Source organism: Galeopterus variegatus, unplaced genomic scaffold, assembly GCF_000696425.1.
Source record: "Galeopterus variegatus unplaced genomic scaffold, G_variegatus-3.0.2 Scaffold390, whole genome shotgun sequence".
NCBI classification, from domain to species: Eukaryota; Metazoa; Chordata; class Mammalia; order Dermoptera; family Cynocephalidae; genus Galeopterus; species Galeopterus variegatus.
In genome coordinates, this window is record NW_007726501.1 from 487,375 (window position 1) to 503,295 (window position 15,921).

At 49.2% G+C, this 15,921-nt stretch overlaps 1 protein-coding gene across 1 annotated transcript in view; it reads right to left on the reverse strand.

Moving 5' to 3' along the window:
* Positions 1–14,158: 14,158 nt before the first annotated feature.
* HOXA4 (homeobox A4) overlaps positions 14,159–15,921 on the reverse strand; it is a 2,696-nt gene continuing 933 nt past the window's right edge. Inside the window, exons 2-3 of the mRNA XM_008568253.1 lie at positions 15,760–15,917; positions 14,159–15,206 (exon numbers count right to left, since the gene is read on the reverse strand). Coding sequence (XP_008566475.1) covers positions 14,854–15,206; positions 15,760–15,917 — 511 coding nt within the window. The 3' untranslated portion in view covers positions 14,159–14,853. The remainder of the gene's footprint in view (positions 15,207–15,759; positions 15,918–15,921) is intronic.

Genomic DNA, 15,921 nt, shown 5'->3' on the forward strand with positions numbered 1-15,921 from the left:
CGGGGAAGCGAGGGCCGGCGTGGGGGATGGGGCTGAGGCGAGGGGAGGGACAGGAGCGAGAGGGGGAGCTCGGCGACGGCGGTGGCGGGAGGAGGGCAGCCACCCCCCACCCCCAGCGCCCTCCCTCCCCTCGCTCCTAGGCGTCACGAAAGTCCAGGAAAATTATGCTAATGAGGACAAACGGCTCTCACAAAGGGGCACTCTTGCCGGGCTTTATTTTTTAGGAATCCGTTTGAGAACCCTTGTAACCCTCTGTCCTGGACATTTCGAGTTGGGGAGCAAGGGGAAGGAAAACAAGAAGTGAGTTCCCCAGTCTTTAGGCCGTTTACTTCACCTGCCACCCCCAATCCAGGCACCCTAAAGCCAATTGGGGATGGGGGGATGGGAAAAGGCCTTTTTCCAGAGACTTCCCCAAGAGACAACTGGGCTGTCCTTGGTTATATTCCTAGGCAGAGACCGTTGAAATCGTGGCAACCAGGAGGGAGGCGTGGGGAGAGAGGCACATTTGCCCCGGCAATAAAATGGGATGCTTTGGGCTCGGGTACACACGAGGGTGCCTAGAGACCTGGGTCTCTAGCTCTTGTGAGCCCATTTCACAGTACAGACACACAGCTCACCCACAGGGAAGTCAGATAAAGTTCTGACCCCAACACAAACCAACATGCATGATTTTTTTTTCCTAATTAGTGGGATGGGGTGACGCTGAGCTGAGCTTAGGAAAGGCCCTGGTTTGCCTGGTAATATTGCCACAACTTTTAAAAGGGTGGTCTTCCTCCCAAAGCCTGCCTCAGCTCCCCGGGTTCAGAAGCAAACTCTGCAAGGGTATGAGTGTGGCAAAGAGAGAGAAATGGAGCTTTCGTGCAATTTCAAGGCGTCAACCGCGGGTCCTTCTCAAAGGAAGGTGTTAAAAATATAAGTAGTATGTTTAAACTGTCAGGGAGCCAAAGTGTCACCTTAGAGCAAAAACAAAGCCAGGGGAAAGGAGAGAAATCAAAACGCACTCCCGGCCAGGGTGGCCTCATGCATACCAATGGTTTTTGTCATTTATGGCTGGGCAAGATTTATGACTCGGCGCCCCAAAGCTGTAAACAGAGCACAAAACAGCAAACACTTGCTCCTTATGGCATATTGCGGCAGCGCAACTTGAAAGGGAGGCCAGGCTGGGCCGCGTAGGAGGTGAGAGCCGGCCGCAAAAATCCGCTCCGCGGCATTTTCTCTTCAAACCTGCCGGGTCGGATGTGGCATTTGAAGAAAGAAGGCGTGGGTCAATAATCAACCCGCACTTTCTCCTCCAAACTGCTGACGCTACTCTTCACCGCCTTCCCAGCTAAGCCAGCGAGGACCAGTTCTCCGTGAGAACCTGCTCGGCGAGGGGACGCGCTTGGCCGAGGGCGCCTGAGCCAGGGCTGCGGCGGCCGGAGCGCATACCTTTCCACCAGCGCCAAGATCTCGCCCGGCAAAACGCGGCGACTGGACCTGAGGAGCTGCGGGAGCTTAGATTAGGCCAGGGCATCCACCTGCCCCCAACTAGGGCTCCAGCGGGCAGAAGTGGGTCTCCGACCTCAACACTAGGGTCTGGCGTCCTGGCACGCAAGATTGTAGGTGCCTCGGCCTCACGCCTCTGAAATTCAAAGGACTGGCTTTGGAGAAAACGCAGGAGAGATGATTAAAAAATAATTTATAATAGCAGAAGGTTTTGTTTGTTGGTTTGTTATTGTTTTTTAAGAGAGAATATTGCTTGTTGATTTCTACCTCCAGAAATTACCCGTCGCGCCACTATGCCCTTTCTAGGCAAATCCTGCAGCAGTGCACTGGACTCCGCCAAAACCATCAAGCTTTTCTTTGCTGAGAGGACTCCCGTGGCTCCTCCAATTCCCTCAAATTTCCGTGGTTCCCGATGATGTCTCATCCAGGGGACCAGAAGAAAACGTTTTCTCAGCACTAGAAGAATACTCGGAGCAGCAAAGGCGCCCGTGGTGCCTTTCTACCATTCAAGGGGTGTCCTGAACACATCTGAGAGGGCCTCGGGCGACTCTGAGGCTGTCTATGCAGCCAGGGAGAAAGGTGAGAAATAATTGTTGGCAAGAAGAGGCATCGAAATCCCTGAATGGGAAGGAAAATTATTGATGAAATATACTTGCCTGTGGGGGTGAGGCTGGCATTTTGAAGACAGGGGGACCAGCCTTTTTAATAGCTAATAGTTTAGCTATAACGGAGTGGCTTTAGCTCTTTCCTGGGAGAAAAAAACGAACCAGTGCTCTATAAATGTGGCTATTGGCTTCTCACTGTGCACGCTTTTATGCAGAACCAGCTAGAGAGTTCATCGTTAGGTATTTATTCTGCTTGCTGGCACTGAAGCAACAATAAAAAGATGCCTCTAACAAACCTCTATTCCCTCTCTCATTCTTTCTAGCGAAGTTATATTATTTATGAGTCTTTAACTGGGTCAAAAATGCACCAGAACTGGGTCATAAATCATATGAAATGCTGACAAGTAATTGAACAGCAATTAAAACTTACATTTTATTTCCAAGGGGTGTTTTAGAGCACTTGAAGCAGCTCAGTTAAACACGGTTACCGCCAAGGCCGGCATGGGGGAGGGCAGAAGCGGCCCTTCCATTCCTGGGAAGTAAATCCCACTCAAGCAGGGGAAGCCTGATTTGATTTTTCAAGTACAGAAAGAACTAAGATTTAAACAAACAAACAAACAAACAAAAGTAAAAGGGGCAAATCCAATTACTGACTCCTGATAGGCATCTCTTTCCCTGCTCCAAGGAGCAGAGAGGAAAGCAGAGTTTCCTCTACCTTTCCAGGGAGTTTCCACCCTTCTCAGGATGCAGGGTCCCCAAAGCCCAAGTAGGTCAGGCCTTCCCCATGATTTGGAAGCACATAGTTTAACTCTCATTTGTCTCCATTCTGGCTGCAGCTCCATTTCTGGGGCTCCAAAGCCAGAGAGATGTCCGCTTCTGCTTCCTGAGGACTCTGCCTATGGACCTTCCTCCAACCCAGGGCCGCATTGTGCAGTTCTCAAACTCTCTATGCCGGCTAAAGGTGGACAGGGAGCACCCAGACCAAGCACACAGATGAAGCCCAAATCCAGCCCCTGCTCTCTCCTTCCTCTGTTTCCCAAATGTTAGCTCTCACACGCACACCCCTGCCCCCTGCCAAGCCTTGCCTAGATCTAAGCTTTCTCCATCTCTCCCTGGGTAGACGGTGCTTGGGGGAAACAATGGGGCACCCTCCAGGTCAGGATCCTTGGGTTGGGCTGTGGAGAAACATGCCCTGCACTGAACAAAGTCGCCGGAAACATCATCAATAAAATGGCAGCGCATCTGCACACTTCACTCATCTATTTCCCTCTTCCAACTGCTCAGACAGCCCAGGTCAGTCCTAACCCTCCATACCTCGCAGGCAAATGCCACCAACCCCAGAGAGATACCCCTGCTCACCCACCCAGCCCCCACCCCTCCAGGCGGCCTCAGTGCTTGGGCCACCTCGATTGGAACCAAGACAGCGCTTCAGGATTCTCCCTCTGCCTTAGGTTCAGCTCCCAGGACTTCATCTCTGCCCTGCTGCAGTGAACAAAGCCATCCTGGTGCTGGAGGCCACAGAGCCCACCTACTAGCCCCCAAATATCCCCTCTTTAACACTGTCAACACTTCCCCGGGAATTAAATTCAGAGTCTAAGGCACTACTGGGAATCCTTCAAATGGTTTCGGTTCTAAAACAGAAACAAAGGAAGAAAGAAGCTGAAGGTCCTATCCATAAGCCAGGGTCCCCTTGCCTGACCTTTGTCTCTCACAGCCATAACTCACTCTAGATATGAACAATCAGTGGAAATACCTTAAAATAAATTCCATCCTCCTGTTGTGGCCTCAGATCCCATCAGCTAGCTCGCCCAGAACCGCTCCATGAGTGCTGAAAACTGCAACTCGCTCCGAGAGTGCTCTCCGGAGAAGGGGAAGGAGAAGGAGGAGGTGGGTACGTGGGGGTGGGGGAAAGCTCTCGCTCTGTAGAGAATCTAGAAAACGTAATCACAGGCAAAGCCTGCCTGGGTCTCCGCTCCGAATGCCACAATAATGTGCTGTATTATGTGCTCACGTGGTCATACGTCAACTTAAATCTTTTTATTTGAAATAGGGAATCACTGAAGGAACTAGGTTTCCAAGCAGAACATTTAGTTTTGGGGGAGGAGAGGTGGGGGACTTTAACCACCAGTCAGTAAGAGTTTTGTCTAGGCAGTAGGATGCTAGGGGCCATCCCTCCCCACATGCATACCACACAAGGCTGTTCATCTCCACTTACATTTCTTTACATACACTCCAAATACAAGGGAACAGCAATGCTATCCATATTCTTAGAGTCCACTTAACTTTCCTTAAGACCTCCAACCCAAGCACAAGCTGAATCCAGGACACCCAAGCACTCCAGTCTCCTCTGGCCAACAGGCCAGCACATCAAAAGGCAAGGGCCAGGCTCAAAAATGACTGGCCTGGTCAGCAGACTTCCTCATGGCCTGCCATTGTATGGAGCTTGCTAACACCCACACCATACACCACAGCCACTGGAGAAACCAAAAAGGCTCATAATTACCTGACAAAAGATTAAAGCATCTGCTTCAAGTCCAGTTGGTTTTGTTCAATGTGAGCCCACTAGGAAAAATGTGCTTGGCTGCAGAATGGTTGGTCAGGGTTTTGCAAAATCTGGAGAGACCTAGTGCTCTGGCCACATCTGCATTTACACATTTCCTCAGTGCATAGCTGAGTGATACATGAAATTATAGGTTTCTAGAAATGAAAAATGTAAGGGGAAATGATCTAATTGTCTCTGCAAAAGAAGAAAAAAAGAACCAACATTCATTGGCATCCCCTGAGTTAATCTGCAAGAAGACCTGGGACCCTTTCTGTAGGGGGGTCTTTCTGCCTTCCCCTAAGACAACTCCATATCTACCACCAGCTCTGCTCAGGAAGAATCTGGCTGAAACAAATAAACTACCCCCCCCCGCCCCCCAGTTTCCACCCCAGCTCCTACCTTCTGCTTGGTGACATTGCTTGCTGATTTCAACACTTCACCTTTTCAGGAGTTTGCTAAAAAGTTCCTCTTTTCTGGTCTTTTTTTCTGAACTTTGAGAGTACTCTGAGGTTGGTGAGCTCCTCACACCATATCCTTTTGTTCCTAGAGTGTGGGTCTTTGGATGGTTATGCCTAAGTGTGAGTACTCACTTGGTAGCAGCTGCAAGAGGCTGTGCATGATTCCTCCCCTTCCTTCCTACTCTGCAGGGGAAGGGAAGGGGCCTGATAAGAATTGTTAGGCCCTTAGTAAGGGGGCCTGGTCATAGGAGTGTCCAAGTCAGAAGGTAATAAGAGGGGAGACCTAACCCCTTGGAAACAAGCTTTGGCCTAAGCTGGTGGTGGTATTCCAATAAGGTTCTGTCTGTGGTATAGCTGGGAGAGGACCTTTATGTGAACTTTCCTGGCTCCAACCTAGATCACAAGCTGGAGAACCCAAGGTGAAAAACTTCCTCTTCCAGGTTTGGGGGATGGGGGACAGGACCAAAGGCTGGTTTTCAAAAAGCATTCTCCTGTACCCCAAGGACTCAGTCTGGTCATCCACATTGCCCTCTGTCCCCTTAAACTCTCTCCCCCCCCCAATCATTCTGAGCTCTCCAGATACCCTAGAAAAGGACCTGGAAGTATTGCTGAGTTGCTGGCAAATCCCCTCCCCTCCGCCATGCACACATACAAAGTTTCTGCATAAGCATCAATTCAAAGATGAGAAGGGGCCCCCTTCAGAACTCTCAGAACAGTCTTGAGCAAATTGAAACTCTTGAGGCCATACATCAATGGGAGAAGTCCTTGGTATTGCTTCAGAGAAATGCCTTAATGCCAGCAAGGCCCAGAGGCATCTCAGCTCTAGCCAGGAGCCTCCACACTGTTAACATCCCAGTTAATGCTCCAACTGCTGTTTAACAATTAACATTAACTAGTTGGGGTGGGATGGGTGATTTGATGGGATAAGAATGGGGAAATCTGAAGAAGCCAAAGCAAATTTAACTTTTGAGGGGAAAATGGCTTCCCTAAGAAATGTTGGCCTGGGCAACCCACTCAGGGAACCAGCAGCTGAGAGTCCTCCTTCGCCACTCTAAAATCCACTTTCCTGGGGCAAAGCTATGGACCTTTAAAAAACCCAGCTGCCAATCCTCCTCCACTCACACCACCAGCCCCCAACCTGGCCAGGGCTGAGAACCCATGCTATGGTCCGGCCACCAGAGCCAAAATAGTGGGAAAGTTGGCTTGGAAGGAGCAGAACAAGGATACAGGACATTAGTCAATATTTGCAAGGCTGTTGGCAGATTAGATATATCTGTACTCAAACACTGCAATCTGATTCTCTATCAAAAATACACTTAACATTTTTGTCCCTTCGTCAACTCAAGTGTTTCTTCTACTCAGCATCAGGTAAGGCTCTCTTAGCCCACTTTGTATGTATGTGTGTGTATGTGTATGTAGATGACAGTTCATAATTTAACATGAGATTTTTTTGGGGGTGCAACTGCAGTACAAACGGGGTCCAAGTTCTCTGGACACATGTGGATATGTATATCGTGTTATACACGTGTCCCTAAACTCCTGCAACTATTTATACATGCAATTGTTTTGTTGTTTGCAGAGATGCAAATCATATACACACACTGAGTTGCAAATTCCTGAAATGTTCAGTCTATATTTGATATAAACATACAGTAGCTGAGAAAGTAACCCATCCTCACTCTTACTCTGTTTACTACCTATATCAGACTTAGAGCACCACTGAATAGTATGTTAACGTTAACAACTGACACCTATTTGGGGAACAAATTTTAGAGAAGACCCAGGCCTACAGAATAGAAAACAAAACCTTAAAACTTTTTAAAAAGAAGTAATTCCTGAAAGAACAAGGCAAATTCATTCGTTCACACCAAGCTTCCGCAAGCTATTCCAGCAGCCCCTCCCCCAAATAGGCACGTAATTTATGGATCTTTTACAAGGTAATAAACCACAGTAATTACCTCCCTGCATCCCAAACTAAGAGAACAAATTAAGCCAGAACTTGAAAAGAATTTTAAAGAGTTTTCCCTTGTTCCAAATAGGAAAAGAAAACGCCGAGACCCGTGCTTTTCCTATAGCAAGAACCGCGGATCAGCCCTCGTGAAGAAACGAAGACCCGCTGCCTGCAAAGGCCTAAACGTTCCAAATGCAGCAACTTCTCTCGTGTCGAGGAAAAGCAAAAGGATCCGATTAACTGCAAGGCTGTGACGCAAGTTTCCTCAGCCGAGAGCTGGGACTGGTGACAATTTCCGAACTCATGGCCTCTGCAGTGGCCTCAGTTGACAAGGAGAGCGGCCCACTCAGCGGCCGCGCTCCCGTGGCCTCTGCTTGCTTTCGCCCTGCTGTTCCGTGCAGTGGCTTGTTGGGGCTTGCAGGAAGAAACAAGCACACCCCTCTGACTCTCCCACCCATCTCTGGCTTCTGCAACCGCTCGTCCCGCCTAGCACCGGCTCCGGGGCAGACTATTTGTCTGCCTGAAGCCCTGCATTCGCAGGGCGTGCAGCTGAAGGGAATCCTGCTCCAAAACTCTTCCGAAGTTAAATATTGACCAGTACCGCTTTCAACCGACTGCAGTTGCCAGGAGCCAGGAAGTAAACTCCCAACCGTCCGGTGCAACGCGGGGGGCGCGCAGCGAAGAGTTTGGCGCAGCGCTTACCTCGAAAGACGTTTAAATCTGAACCAGGAATTGCCTCCAACTCCAAGCGCTCAGGGAATCGCCTTGTCCGGTGTCCAGACGCTCTGAGGACAAATAAACAGCAGAGGGTGAACGGTGGCTGCGAAGGAAGGCAGTTGGAGGACTGGAGTTAGAAGCGCGGCCTGCGCGGGCGCCAGGGTGGTGGCCCCGGGGGTGACGCGAACACGGAAGAGTAGCCAGGGCACTCGTCCATGCGGCGCACTCATTGCTCGAAATGTTCCAGTCTACAAATGGCTCAAAGATGGTGATTTATTTTTGAAAAATAATACATACTCCATCTCTGCACCCACACTCTCTCCTTCTCTTTTTTTTTTGGGGGGGGGGGAAAGGGGGGAAAGAAAATCGCCTTGTCCGGTGTCCAGACGCTCTGAGGACAAATAAACAGCAGAGGGTGAACGGTGGCTGCGAAGGAAGGCAGTTGGAGGACTGGAGTTAGAAGCGCGGCCTGCGCGGGCGCCAGGGTGGTGGCCCCGGGGGTGACGCGAACACGGAAGAGTAGCCAGGGCACTCGTCCATGCGGCGCACTCATTGCTCGAAATGTTCCAGTCTACAAATGGCTCAAAGATGGTGATTTATTTTTGAAAAATAATACATACTCCATCTCTGCACCCACACTCTCTCCTTCTCTTTTTTTTTGGGGGGGGGGGTAAGAGGGGAAAGAAAATGGACCAGACGGAGGAAGATAGGGAAATGGAAAAAGCTTTGCTGGTGGTAGGGCTCCGCTTACAGAGCTCCTCACGCACCCTAACATGGGGAATGCGAATGCATGCTTTATTTTCTTTTGCTAACAAAGGGAAGCCTTGTCTGGGAGCATTCAATCACGGACTCTTCTGAAACCTCACTAATAGTGCTCATTTCTGTTGGCGCGAAATGAGACCCGGGCTCAGTCCACCGGCCGGAGGCAGTCTTGGGAGTTTTTGTCTTCTGGTTCATTCAAGCCCTGGGCGCGTCACTTCTTGGTCTAGTGGGCTGGCGGGACTACTGCAGCGCCCAGTCCCTCAGAGCAGGCCAACTACGGCTGCTGGAGACTGAGAAGGACGCGGTCGCTGGACAATACCCGGTCAGGGGTCCTGATCTTTTCTCCCTTGCTCAGCGGCGATGCCCTAATTCTGCTGCGATCTCATCCTTCACAGCATTTGCAACCGTCTCTTGCTCTCTAACCAGCAAATGGTCATCGAGCCGTCAGCCGACTTTCTGGGAGCGGGAGACGCTGGAGAAGGGGCAAAGAATCGTCCCCGTGCTCGCCTTGGCTTGGAGTTCTCCACCCCGCTGACCCTGCGGGGCCCTTAGCATCTACAGCCCTAACCCTGTCCCCGCCACCCCTTTACTAATACCCAGGTAACCTCTCCACACTCCAGCCTGCCTCAAACCCTCCGTGGTCTGTCCCACGTCCATGCAATACTGCTGATAGCGTCAAGAGGGGCTACCAAATACCGGGCGGGTCCCCTGACCCCTGGCTTAGGAAGCCCCTAGCACACTGAACAAGGTGTGGCAAACTGGCAGCTGCCCTCTGTCACCACTCGACCCGCAGCCCCCACTCTCCACCAGGCACTTGGGACTCAGAGTTCACACCGGGCTCCTTTCTCTTGTTCAAATTCGCCCTCAATGTCCCCATAGGAAGTGCCCCCTGGCCTTGGGGCTCCTGGCCTGACTCTGGGTGAGGTGGGGCTCGGCTATCCTGCACTTTGCCACTCAACTTCGCCCCAGAGAGATCCGCTCCGCCGCCATCCACCACCACCACCCCACGCGACGCTTAGGAGTATTGTAATTATTATGGTTATTATTGTTGTTGTTCTTTCCTTATCCCCAAGCCTAATAGTCACGGCTCCTGTTTCCCATAAATCGTTCGGACTAATGAGTCACAGAGAGATGTTGCCCAGGTCGCTCGCTCTGCAGTGGCCGCCGCCGCCGCCGCCGCCGTGGCCTCAGTCTCCGCGTTCTTGGCGCTCGCTCGCTCCCTCGCTTGCCCGGCGCGAGTGATTTATGAACAAAGCCGCGCGCCCGTCCTGTGGTATCTCTGCAGCCTTCCCCAGCGTGAATCAGAACATTACCAACTGTCTGCGCATCCGTCCCACTTCATCACCAAAGCCAGGACGTGACCGCAGAAAACCCGAGCCCGAACTCACGTTTCCGAGGTCGTGGAGCGCTCCGCGGACTCGCAGAAACCGTGCGGGAAAAAGTCCCAAGACCCAACGAGAGCCCGCCAGGTCCAGTCTTTCCCACTGTAGGGCTCTCTCCTGCCTTCCAGGAAGAGTTAAATGCCTTTAAAGGTATATCTGAGGGTGCGTGTTTTTTAAAAATCAAATTGGAAGTTGGAGTCTCACTTCTGAGAGATTCATTCCTACTGAGGCCCTGACGACTCCGATCCATTCCTGACAATCTGCATTAATTATTTAATGAGTCACGTGACTTCAAAGATTACAATTTCAATATCTCCCTCCAACAGGCGCTATACACCTTTATCAACAGCAACCAGGGTCCTTGTTTGGCTTTTTTGTTCCCCGGGCCTCCAGAGAGCATTCGCCCTTGTCCTGGTTGGGGCAAGACATCACCATCCGAATACCAGAGTGAGCATAGTGGAATTAGTCATTCTGGGATTAGGAGCATCATGGACTGTGGGGAGCTCACTGCTCTCCCAAGTACCTGACATCCGTCCTCTTCTGAATCCAGTAGTCAGCCTACCTGTCTGAGATCCATGACTAGGGCGGTTTGGTTACAAAATCTCCCCAGGCAGCTTTGATGGTGCATCAGGCAAGAACCCACCCTTCTTTCCCAGCTGCACAGACTTGTGGCCATCTGCGTGAAGTGTAAGTTAAGATGCACATGTCCATTTCCAGCAGAATAGCTTCTGCAGAGGAAAGCTGCCTATGCACTTAACCCTATCCACGGTGAGACCAAAGGCTGTATTCAACCAACACACTCATTAACACAAGGAACTTTATGTGTGTGTGTGTGTGGGGGGTCACTCAGGTGCCTCAGTTTCCTCATCTGGAAATTGAGAAGATTGAAACAAAATGGCCTCCAGGTCTCTTTCACCTTGGACATTCTTTCAATCTGGGAATCTTTCAGCCTCAGGAATCAATCCCAGAGAGAGTGGGGCTGTCCTGAAAGGGGGGAAGGGGTCCCCAAGTTTGGTGCCTTCAGAAGAAGAAATGCCAAAGTTCCAAGCCAGAAGTTACAGACTAGAAGGTTTTACCACAGATCCAGCAGCCTCCCTGATGCTATCAAGAAGACAGAACCCACATCTCTTCTTCCTTTTATTGTCTCCAGCCCACACTCTTTGAGACACTCAGTAGAGTTATTCTTGGGCCAGTGTATAATATAGAGAAGGGGCAACAAGAGCAGCAGCTGGGAAAGGTGAACCTGTATTCTTCAATACAGGACTGTGTCTAGGGATGCAGAGTCCAAGGGATTGCCAAGAATGGTCTAATGCCTGCACAGAACCCACTCATTCTGATGGGAAGCCCTAAGTTTCTGCTTGCTGCATTGATTCTTTGGGGCTTTTCTTTCCTTCTGTTCTAGAGCTGCTGATATAGAATTGCTAGGGAGAAGACAACAATGAGAAGAGCAGCACAGTTTAGAAGCTTAGGAAATTAGGGAGACAGAGGAAAGATGGTGATAACCCCCCTATGGGGAGAAGGCTGAGAGGTGGGAAAATGGGGCATGCTGGGACAGCTGGGTATAAAGTCTTCGGTGATGCTGTGAGGAGGGCCCCACCCTCCACCATATATCTAGGTAATCTTCCCATGAGCTCCATCCTGGGTATTAAGTACTCTACTATGCCTGTCACAGTTGAATTCCTGCTGTAATAAAACACCGGGTATATCGTAGATTTCAGCAAAACTAGGGAAGAAAGCCTGCAAAGTGCCATTTTTCTTCAAGGGGGAGAGTGTTAAGTACTTAATTCAAACTGTGACCATTAAAGTGTCTCCTATCCGATTTAGGTTGATTTCAGATGTTGACAAAACTTTTATCTCTGGAGTCATGCACAGCTTGGCTCTGTGACTAAAGCAGATGAGTGTGTATTAGAGGGAGGGAGGGAGAAAGAGAGAGAGAAGAGGAGAGCATGTGTAAGGGTCATTTTGGTAGGAGAATTATCGAGCTTACACAAAATACTGTCTTTAAAGGTCAAGGGTTTGAGGGGCCAGTAGAGTTTGCTTTAAAAAAAAAAAAAACAATTAATGAGATAGAAAATTTGTCCTCTGGGTGAACTCTTATGGTTGCCCTAGCAAAGGGCAGACAATGCATGATTTTGAAACACAAAGTGGGATTTTCTAAGCTGTTATAACAAGCTCCCTTAAAGGCCAAATCTGAAACAGGCAAAACACTGTGAAGAAAGTATGCAAACGTCTGTATTATTTTTGATAATTTTGGTTTTGTATAACTCACCAATAACTTAATAATCAATACAGTTTGGACAAAAATGCCATTTTATGCTGGAATATCAGAAAAACTATCCTGATCCTCTCATCCTTTTTCTAGATATGAGCAAGTGAAAGAAAGTTACCCACTTTGCCGCCATACAACTGCCTCTAGCATGAAACTAATGAATGTCCCCATACCCCTCCTTCCCCACAAAGAAGAAATATAAGAATTTACCTTAAATGATGATAATCTGCCATTTGAGGTTGTGCAGCTCCACACTCAATTTCCACCATGAGCCTAGGCATTTTATTTTTAGCAGACAGCCAAGATGCTGCATCTTTGCCTGAGACCACATTATTTGCAAGAAGATCCCTCTCTCCTCCACAGACTTTTCCCAGAGAATGCCTTTCAGAATTGCTGTTGAATCACAAAGAAGTATTTATTGTATGAGGTGATTAATGATTCCTGGGAAAATTGCTATTTTCAGCGTGATTTAATTTCGTTTTACAAGTACGTGTAGTAGGGGGAGGGTTAATAAGTTTCAGCAGCAGTTGCATTGCCTCCAGAAATCTCTGGCACCCGTTTGCACCTTATAAAATGCACTTTATGCTAGGTTTTTCCTGACTTGGGAAGGCGTGTGCCTATTTGCCCCTGAATTTCTTGGCCACTCAGAGACTGGTGCTCACTTTCCTCTCCAATCTGTTTGTAGGTAGAGAACTGATCATCCTTGCTTGTATCATGCACAGGGTAGCAGAGGTGAAAGGGGTACCAGCACCGACACTTGCTAAGGGTTTTGCCATGGAAAATTTTTTCTGATGGAAAAATGTGTTTAAAATTCCTTTGACTTTGTAGTAGTAGGTGAACACCCCCTCCCATTTCTGCTAAAATTACTATATGACCTAAATACTGTACTTTGGGGGGTGGGGTGGAGGGCAGCTAGCCCTTACGGTGATCTGCACCCTTGACCTTGATGTTATAACACTGCATTCTAACTAGCTGAGCTAACCAGTCAGCTCTAAAACTGTACCTTTTTTTTAAAGATAAGGTTTAAAAGACAGTTCTAATATTCTGGCTAGTGTGAATTGGTTTTCTGTTATCTTGTTGCAGTGTGTCCCCCTGCAGTGAGCACCAAGTCAAAATCAGTAAACAAATATTAGGGTTATAAAGATTGAAACGTGGGCTTTGATTTTTGACCTTTTGGATCTTGATCTCTGGGATAGAGCAGAAAGATTCCAAAGCATTTGAGGAAAGTGACCCTAGTTCAGAGTTTGGCTTTCTTCAGCAGTGACCTCACCCAGATCTGATTTACTTGGGGGTACATTTTGGTGTGTCATTAAGCTTTTTCTTTCTTCAGAAGAAACTCTGGAGGGTATATTGGGAAAATTCACTATGTTGTGAAAGCTCTTCCTTCAAAAAGGAGGAGCAAGCAAGAAAACAAAAATTCCCAAGTGGTAGTTAGTGAAGAGGACCTTAAGAACAGCCAAGAAACAAAAAGCAATCTCAGCCCTTTGCACAAACTATTTTTTATCTCCAGAGAAACAGGCAGATTAAGTGTGAAGGTGCAATAAATACCAAAGGGACCACTGCTTTCCAAGTATGCTCAGAGTTCAGTGTGTAGAACAGCTGCAGAAACTCCTGGGCCTGCAGCACCGCATGGTTTCAGCTTTCATTGCAGGGAAGGACACGTTTCTATGCCTTACAGAGACTTGAAGCCTGAAAGCCTGGCCAAGTTTGGGAAGAAGAGGAGCCCTCTCAGAGCTCAAGAGCCTTCCTGCTCTTTGGAACTTCTCCATAGTGGGTCAAGCTTGACAAGAGTTCAGCTCAAGTCGAACACACACACACACACACACATTCATACAAATTATGTCAGCAGTCAGAATCCAAGTGAACACAACTCAAGCCATCTACAGGATTTTTACATGCAAGGTCAAGCATCTCAATCCAGAGAACTTTTGCGGATTTTTTAATGAAAAACTTAGGAAACACAAATCTGTGTCTTAAATTTTTAATGTTTTTTTAAAATGAAGTTTATTCTTATCACATGGCTTTCTATATAGCCAGATCACAATTTGTACAGTTGCACATAGGTCTAAATGTACTCCCCTTTTCCCCAAGATCGTGCCCCAGAATAAGACAACAATTATCATTATAACAATACCTTAAATAAATGCAAGGAAGGGAAACATGTCACACCTACCATAAAGGTCTACACATTTTGAGAATTAAATAATCTTGTGAGGTCCACAATGTCTACTCATTTATTCAGTTCAGTATAAGCTTGTATGAGCTGCCTTAATGGGGGAGGGGGAGATAAGGAATGTGGAAAAGGGTCTGTTTTCTTTTGCTTGCAACAAATGTACAATTACATGTCCCCAGTCAGCATGGACTGTCCAGCTGACTGTAGCCATCTCAAAAGCATTTGATGCCAAGTGGTCCTTCTCAGGCATCTAAACCTGGCAGCCTTGTTCAGGCCAGCAGGTTGTTCTACAAGCCAGCATCCTGGACAACTGTCCTCTCTTGAGTGGCAACCAGCACACACTCTTACCGGGATAATGTCTTCTTTTTGGTTATCCTTTTCACCAAGTTGGGTTTTGTTTTGGTGTCTGTTATGGTCCAGACGGGGATGAATGGGCGGGGGAAAAGGGGAAGGAGAAAAGAAGAAAAAAACAGGTAAGAGATTAGGAATTGCTCTAGGTCTCTAGAAGATTATATGGAGGATGGAACGGGTGTGGAAGTGCCCGGGTGGGGGTGGGGATGGGGGTGCGGACTCTGAGTTTGTGCTTTCCCTGGCGGGCCAGCAGAGGCCGAGGCCGAGGCCGAGTTGGAAGACCGCATCTTGGTATTGGGCAGTTTGTGATCTTTCTTCCACTTCATCCTCCGGTTCTGGAACCAGATCTTGACCTGGCGCTCAGACAAGCAGAGAGTGTGGGCGATCTCGATGCGGCGCCGCCGGGTCAGGTAGCGGTTAAAATGGAACTCCTTCTCCAGCTCCAAGACCTGCTGCCGGGTGTAGGCGGTTCGAGAGCGCTTGGGCTCCCCTCCGTTATAACTGGGGTTGACTGAATGCCCAGAACCCCGAAAGAGAAGGCCAAGACAGAGGCAGTGGAAGAGAGAGAAAGGAGGAGGAGAGAGAAGGTGGGGTGGGGAAGAGCAATCGGACATCATCATTATATAATAACCTGACACCAAGTTCACGCAAGATACATAAAAACGGCAAAGAAAATGTTTCACAGGCTATTGACAACGGGAAACACCCGAGAGCCATAAAGAACGGCGCTGGGCACTGGGGCTGAAGAAAAGCTTCAAAGACACATGGCCTGAAGCCTCTGCCAGGGCAATTAAATTTATGGGGGCTATAATTACTGCCCTAACGGTTTGGCGTCTCGTAAATCTCCTGATAAAGGGACCCCGGGTACAAAAGGGTTCTCACGTTGGAATCAGGCGCTGGCTGGCGCTCACGCACCCACATCCCACTGCAGCCCAAGCCAGATGGGGGCTCCCCTACCGAGGTCCCCTTCCCCCGGGCCTCTCCCTCCTGACCCCCGCCCCGACCCTCCAACCAGGGCCCAGCCCCAGCCCACCCGCCCGCGCCTCCCCAGCGGCGCCACGTACCGGCGCTGACATGGATCTTCTTCATCCAGGGGTACACCACGGGCTCCTTGCCCTTCAGGCCCGGCGGGCTCTTGTCGGCCAAGAGCAGCGGGCACGCGGGGGCGCTGCCCCCTACCGGGACGCCCGGGGTGGCTGGGGCCGCCTCGCAGCGGCGCGGGGTCG